The sequence below is a fragment of the Aphis gossypii genome, chromosome 3, assembly GCF_020184175.1.
Source record: "Aphis gossypii isolate Hap1 chromosome 3, ASM2018417v2, whole genome shotgun sequence".
In the NCBI taxonomy this organism is placed as follows: Eukaryota; Metazoa; Arthropoda; class Insecta; order Hemiptera; family Aphididae; genus Aphis; species Aphis gossypii.
Window position 1 is genome coordinate 34,838,633 of NC_065532.1, and position 8,444 is coordinate 34,847,076.

The 8,444-nt window shown below is 31.1% G+C and overlaps 1 protein-coding gene across 6 annotated transcripts in view; it reads left to right on the forward strand.

The window, feature by feature from the left end:
- Positions 1-8,193, forward strand: part of LOC114131261 (facilitated trehalose transporter Tret1-like) — a 64,328-nt gene extending 56,135 nt beyond the window's left edge. For all 6 annotated transcript variants that reach the window (XM_027996441.2, XM_027996442.2, XM_027996440.2 and 3 more), the window contains 6 exons: positions 3,508-3,630; positions 3,703-3,826; positions 4,117-4,425; positions 4,508-4,749; positions 4,859-5,162; positions 5,569-8,193. In XM_027996441.2, the coding sequence (XP_027852242.1) occupies positions 3,508-3,630; positions 3,703-3,826; positions 4,117-4,425; positions 4,508-4,749; positions 4,859-5,162; positions 5,569-5,867 (1,401 nt within the window). In that variant the 3' untranslated portion in view covers positions 5,868-8,193. The remainder of the gene's footprint in view (positions 1-3,507; positions 3,631-3,702; positions 3,827-4,116; positions 4,426-4,507; positions 4,750-4,858; positions 5,163-5,568) is intronic.
- Positions 8,194-8,444: the final 251 nt, after the last annotated feature.

Consider the following 8,444-nt stretch of genomic DNA (forward strand, 5'->3'; position numbering starts at 1 on the left):
TAATCTACCTGCGTACGAGCTTGTAATATAAAATATATGTCCTATATACTATATGTGCGCCATATTCGCGATAGTATTTTTCACCCGTTGTTATTCTTTTCGTTCGCAATCAGTATTGTTCCGGTAAAAACAAAAAAAAAAAGAATTCCCTACGCCCACAATTTATATAATATAAACAATAATGATATACGAAAATCTCACTTCCATAACGAATAGAATATTATAATATTATAAGCAATCGTCTAACGAATGTCTCTAAAGTCTTGGCTATATCTCGTCACACACCGCAATCGTATTATTATTATACTCAGACACGACCGAGCGTGGGCGGCGTGAATTTGAGTTCACGTGTTTACACCTTTGTGGATACATATTATAATACACAGGTACGACGCCTTTTGGTGGATTTCGTACGTCCGTTTCATTATATCGTAAATTCTACAATATCCATTATTACAATAATGGACGCCCCCCGAGTCCGAAACGACGTATTAGTCCGTCATTCGGTTCCTTTCATCGCCGCCGCTGACCATCACAATAACGATTCAATGCCAGCAAAATACGAATGTACGTATTATGAATTATAATATATATAACACCTGAAGCTTCTATACAGCTTGCATTTGAACCGTATTTCGCGGTGGCCCGAGATCCGAATAAGCATTTTTGTTTGTTTTTATTTTACGTTTTGTTTTATTTTATTATTTCGTTATTGTCGCCATCGAGGTCGATAAATCCTCTCGGTGTGTATGCGCTATCGATCGAATTGTTAATTATTATTAATTAATTAACGCGCTCGTCATTATTACCCAACGATTGATACATATATATTATATGCACGCGCACGACCGAACACATCGTCATGATCTATCTTTAATAAAAGTCGTTTTGGCATCGTCGAGACCTTCGGAGGAGACGTGTCGAAGGGCGGTTTAGGAATCACAGTTGAATACAATTGGTTTCAATAACGTACCATGTAGAATAATATATATTATATATGATTAAATTAAATGTAGGTAGGTACACACTCTTTCGCCAAAAGTGTATACGTTTTGAATGCCAATCTCAATAATGAGCATACCTACAGGTACGACATAGTATAATATTATGTTATATATTATAGTATATAGATATTATAGATCTAGGTAGACGTTAACAATGCAAAAACAAACTTTGATGAAAGGAAAAATTTAATTAATTAATTCATAGGTCCACGCGTGCTTATAAGTACAAGACTAATGCAAATATTATCGTATCGGTTTCATTTGTCGAAAACAGTATATGGTATTATATTTTAGGAGTATGTAGGTATAATGATACATCGTTATCCTTTTGTGTAAAGTAAACACTCAGTGAAAATAACATTATCGGCGGTTTAATGTCAAAATCAGCATATGGGTGTTTCAGTCAAATATTTGATTTTAATAAATTACAATATTGTATATGGCTATTGTCTATTTTTCTATAATCTGCATTTGTTTCATTTTCACGTACCTAATAGATAAAAAAAATACACCCGGTGAATGTAACATAGCAAACGTTTTTACTGTAAACACAAACACTAAAAAGTTTGATTTATCATTAAATGGGTTTGGATTTCAATTTTTGAATAAACATCAATATACTTGTAATACGGTCCTGGCGTATAAAATGTATTTTGGTAACAAAATGTTAGTGTTTTAATCTTAAAATAATACAACTGCGTAGTCACGGCCTAACCGAAAAGAATAATTTCTATGTATACTAATATAAGTAATATAACAATTATAATGTATAAAATATATTATATTATAAGCTTGTATAATGGGAAAAAAAAATAAAAAAAACGATCGTTTCGACGATATATAATATAATACAAGAGATGAGTAAAATTCGTTATTGACAGTCGAATATCATAAACATTTTATGTCTGTAAAGAATTTAATAAGTGTACCGCGATCTGTATAAAGTAACATAGTATTTTATCATATCGCACGCGTTTTGAATAACCAGCATTTATTATTTTATTTTTACGAATTAATAAAAACATTTTAAGAGGAGTGAGAACACTCTTATTCATATTTTCCAACTGTCTACGTAATTCTATATATACTCGTAACTCGTATAAGGTAGATTTTGTGCGCGTAAAACTAAAAGAACAATTCGTGTTTTGACTCGAAGCCAATACCGAGGCCAGTATAATATGACTTTAATAATAGTATTATAACGATAGGTTTTATCTGACACCTATTGTTGAGAGTCTTCCAAGCACACTCGATTCGATGATCTGCCATGATCACGAATTCTGCAGAGGGCTAACACGAGGGGAACTCCTGTTCTGTAGTTGTACATTTGTGCGATTGTCGCTGTAATAACTGCAAGGCCGACTATCGTTAACTAAAACTACATAGTGTTTTGGGCTTCCGGCACCCGACCGGTCGGCCCATTATTATGGACGACGCACTTTATTTCATATAGGTAGGTAATATTTTCCGCTTTTCAAATCAAAGTCCGATTGTCTCGCGCAGGCTAGTGAAAGACGCGAGGTTATATTATTATAGGCATTATACCAACAATAATACTTGAATCCTAATAATCCGAGAGATCCAGAACATCGACTGAGACCTCGAAATATCAGCAAAGTCAGACCCGTCGTCGCTCACAAACACCCAACTAATTCGCCATTAAAATTCCTCGATTTCTTCCGTTCTATCTTCTATGTATGCCTACACAATAAGACCGTAATAAGCACGTCATTCGGCTATCGACGTAAACATATTCTAAGAACACACCATTATATCATATTCGATTATCATTCATTTGTCGATAAAGTTGTATGTTTTTCGTATACCCGTCATTTTTTATAATGAATTTATATATTTTATCTGATTAGTCCATAAAAAAGCTTCGAAACATATTTTATTATGTAACGAAATATGCACGCAACATACATACATCATCACTATAGCAGCTAGAGCTATATACTTGCATCGATTTCATCCACCACATAATAACCTTGTCTATCGACGTTTAACTATTTAAAACGATACGTAGATATTTTGTACGTGTTATTAAACGTTAATTATTTGTGTATGTTTTTTTTACGTATACTTGAACCTTTTGTACTTGAAAATATACTTAAGTATATAATGATATATTATCATTGAATTCACAACTAGAAATAATATTGTTTTGTGATTTAGCACAAATAAAAATAATACGTACTGAAAAATACGATTGAAAATATCCAGTGTTAATCCATTATGATTACACGAAAGTATAATGTTATTGGGGGACATGGGAAGGGACGCCTATGTTTATTTGAGAAAGGACTTTATAGCTGCAAGACATTCGCATATTACAAAATGTATGTTAGGAAAATATATTTACACGGTGGGTTTTTGATTTTGGGGACTTAGTAGTCATAACAATCTTTAATCACTCGCATAACGTAACTTTTTGCCTTACAACAAATTCAATATTTTTGACTTCATCTAACTTGCAAATATTCCACATTTGTTCAAACAGATCCTTGCTTCGTTAACAGTATCATTATGCTCAATGGTAGTTGGATTCGCGTCCGCTTACACGTCACCCGCCTTACCGTCGATGAACAGACCAGGCAGTCCGCTGTCCGTAACCGAGGAAGAAGTAAGTACCCATTTTCGTTAGCATTTGAAATACGTGTTACTAATATATTAATTGCCCAAATTTTTATTATAGGGTTCATGGATTGGCAGTCTCATGCCGCTAGCAGCACTCATCGGTGGCATGGCTGGCGGACCCCTTATCGAGTCCATTGGTAGAAAAACCACTATACTCGCTACCGGAATACCTTTTATTATTTGTAAGTAAAATCTAAACAGTAAAAAACTTCGTTTTAATCGTAAACATTGATTTCGTAATGAATTTGGTATTTAGGTCTAGGCTTAGTACCTACTTGTGTTTTTTGTCAGTATTAACCTACTTTTTGATTTATATGTGCGTATTACTAATGCACATCTTAATCTGAGTACTTGTAAATTCAAATAATTTTCTGTTTATTATACCTACATATAAAACATATATATATCGTTTAATACTCCCATCTTATAACAGTGCTAATATTTATTATGTTTTTTTATTTTTATCTTTTAGCCTTTATTCTGATAGCGATGGCTGTTAACGTGCAAATGGTAATGGCTGGTCGTGCTATAGCTGGATTCTGTGTAGGAGTGGCTTCATTAGGTCTTCCTGTATACTTAGGAGAAACTGTACAACCTCAAGTCAGAGGGACATTGGGTCTTTTGCCTACCACACTCGGCAACAGTGGAATTTTGTTATGTTTTATTGCTGGCAAATACCTTAACTGGCAGATGCTAGCTATCCTCGGTGCTTGTATCCCTATACCGTTCTTGGTGTGCATGTTCCTCATCCCCGAAACTCCGCAATGGTACATAAGCAGAAGTAAGTTATTCTAGATGTGATTTTTCTTAAACTAAGATCGTATACTTAATTAACCATGTTTTATTTTTATGTGTGTGTATAGACAAAAGCAAGAAAGCGAAAAAAGCTCTTCAGTGGCTGCGGGGAAAGGATGCGGACGTAACGCAAGAATTCAGTGAGATCGAAAAAGCTAATCACATGGGCAAAAACGAAGAAATGCCCGGATATCTAAGCTTATTCTCCAAGATGTACTCAAAACCCTTGCTTATATCTATGGGACTCATGTTGTTCCAACAGCTCAGCGGAATCAATGCAGTCATTTTTTACACCGTCAAAATTTTTAAGGTAAATATTATATAAATATTTTGACATTTAAATGTTACGAAAAAAATTAACGAAAGCCTTTAATTTATTACGTCTAAAAATGATTATTTTTTTTATTTTTATTATTTAGGAAGCAGGAAGCACCATTGACGAAAACTTATGCACCATCATCGTAGGTATCGTCAATTTCTTGTCCACTTTCATAGCAACTGGTCTCATCGACAAGCTTGGTCGCAAGATCTTGTTGTATGCGTCCAGTACTACGATGGCCGTTACACTAATCACTCTCGGAACGTTCTTCAACTACAAAAACAATGGTTACGACGTGTCTCAGTACGGATGGTTGCCTTTAGTCAGTTTTGTATTTTTCATCATCGGATTTGCTATCGGCTTTGGGCCAATTCCGTGGCTGATGATGGGTGAAATTTTGCCAGGTGAATATGATAATTTATAATAATAACTCCATGAAGTATATTAAATGCTACTGTATATTATAATTATGATAACCTACTACTTATTAATTAAATTTAAAAAATTTTGATAGAAGGCTAGGTTCTGTAGATTCCTGTTTATTTTTTTAAAAATTAAGAAAAAACTTGTCCGTTATAAACCGTATTTACCAATATCAAACCTCATTTTTTTTTAAATTTTGAACCTATTAAAATTCCAAGATAACTCATAAAAAAAGTCTATTTTTTTATAAAGTTATTAAGTCTATATATTTACTATATTTTTGTCAAATGCCTTTCCTCCACGTCCTCCCAACGACACTTTATAATTATGTCTATATATATATATATATATAATAATCTAACAAATCAATCCATGTTATAATTTCAGCCAAAATCCGGGGCACGGCTGCTTCATTGGCGACAGCTTTCAACTGGGCCTGCACATTCTTAGTTACCAAGACGTTCGCCGATTTATTGCGAGTCTTCGGCACAGACGGCACCTTTTGGATGTTTGGAGGCATCTGTCTGATGGGCCTGATATTCATCATATTCTGCGTGCCCGAGACTCAGGGTAAGAGCCTAGAGGACATCGAACGAAACTTGACCGGCGTAGGCAAAGGTCCAGTCAGGCAAGTGAGGAGGATGAGCTCGATAGCGCATCTAAAACCACTTCCGATGGCCATTTAAACGACAGAAAAAATAATAACATTTTATTATGTATTAACTATGTAAGAAAATCGGCGTATATATATATACATATATATATATTATAATAATAATATTATACATCAATTTTTCTTCGGAACATTTTCGGAAATTACAAAATATAAAATCCGCAAGCTTATTTTCATGCGCGTGCCTCTTTTAATATTTTACAATAAAAATTAAATTTTTATCATTTTAACTTTTTAATTTTATAATATGTAAATGTGCATAGACCATTTTAAAAACGCATTAGACTGCACTGTTCTAAAGTGTTATTATATAATGGTGCTAAAATATTTCAGACAATAATTAAAAAATAAAAATGACTTTTTTTTAAATTTATATAATATTAACTATATATATACATAAACATAAAAAATATGATAACAAAAATAATATCGACGAAGGCCGTCTTATTGCGTTTCCACATTCCGGAGAGTAGGTGAAGTTCCAATTTTTTTATATTAAATTATTATTATTATTATTATTATTATTATTCGTGCTGTGATAGTGACAGAGCATCCCCTCCCTCCTACCGTTGTATGATAATGTTTACACCGTGATACACGTTTATAACATTATATTTATCTATAGATCAAATACCGATTTTTACGAACGGGTAAATAAACCTTCTCATAAACCCTTCGAGTTTTTTTTTATTCGACTTAAGAATTTAATAGTATGATACGTATATAATAAATATATATATGTGTATATGTATATATACATATATATTATATAATTATAGTTGGGCACTCGTTATTGTACTTACAATTTAATTCATTATTACACTATAATACTATATATACCTACCTTTAATATAATATGTCGATACGCTTAAGCCACATTTTTATATAGGGGGAGGCCTTCAAGTCCGTGAAGGTGTGTGTGTGTGTGTGTGTGTTTAGATTAACGTTTTTAATATTATTATTATTATTATGTAGGTGTAAAATACGTAATTGTAACACTATGTATACCGTTTAATAGATCGGTGAACAAACGACGTTTCTAAGTGTTTTTTTAAACGATTTTTACTTTACAGTATACTTGGTACCTATATTTTTTTCGTTTTTCCAATTCGTTATAGTTAAAACCACATATATGATTCTATTTACATATTGTGTAATATAACGGATCGCGAAACCGGAAAGTAAATAATTATTATAAAATTGTGCATCGAGTTATAGCTAAATTTAAAATACAGTATAACTGCGACGAAAAGACGACTTTTTTACGAATATCAAAAAAAAAAAAATAGTCATTCATTCGCAAAAAGCTACCCAATCGTGAGTATGTACAACATAATATGATCGATATTCGAAAAACCGATATACATATATATATATATTGTATATATGCACGCCTACAATGTGGGGTAGGTTATTACAAGTTTATTATCGATACAATTTTTATAACGACTAGACTGTTATTGATTTTTTTTTTTTTATCAATGTTTTACTGTGATTTAATATTATTATGTTATATAATAATATTAATATTGAAAAGCCTCGCGTAAAAATCGTTTTTTACCAAGTAAATATATTATTAACACAAATACTTACTGAAGTCGACTTTAAAATCATCGTCGTTTTTTTTCCAATCAGGCGGGCAAACTTTGTGATTTTATTATTATTATATATATATATATATTTTTTTTTTTTTTTTGTATTAAATTTAGTTACCAATATATTAAACTATGAGATTTTTTTCTTTTGTTAGGACATTATTATTTATTAGAACAATATATTATAGATTCTTGGATGACATGTTATTTATTTCTAGATTTATTTAAATTATAATATAGATTTATCATTGTGTTTTGAGCTCAAATCACTCATAAAAAAAAAAAAAAAAAAAAAATGTAGTACATATTATATATTTATATTGTCAATTAAAAGAATAAAATAAAAGCAATAGATATTATTACTACCAGCCGTAAACCTAAAGTTAATGAATTAACAACACATTCCATATTTTACAAAATTATTTAGTAGTGTATCAAAAAATGTATGAAATATGATTTTATTTTATTTTTATTTTTTTTTTAATTTGACGTATATTATTTCTGTTTTAAAGAAAAAACAAAACATTTTTGTGGCTTAAGTACGTTTGTCGAAGATGCGTTAATTCATAATTATAATATATTTATTATTTAATATACATTTTTAGAGACTTAAACTTTTTTTATGAAACGAACATACGATAAAATATTATTTTATTTATTTTTGTATTACAAAATTATTTGAATGTTTAGTGTTTGAACATTGTTTAATTTATGTGTACAAATAAACATTATTTGTTAAAAATATTTTACGTTTTTTTTTCTCCCTTTCCATTTCATTATCCTACCTAATAATAAATTATCTACTCCTGTAGTGAAAATCTTGTCACGGTGTCATGTACTCTTATCTAAACCATACAGGTGTATATATCAAATGCACAGAATTCAAAATTCTTAAGTGTTATTATATTAAATAGTTGTGTTATTACAATCGATAACTTAATGCTACGATAAGTCATGATGTAATGTGTAACGCGCTTATGCGACTGTTTTTAAAA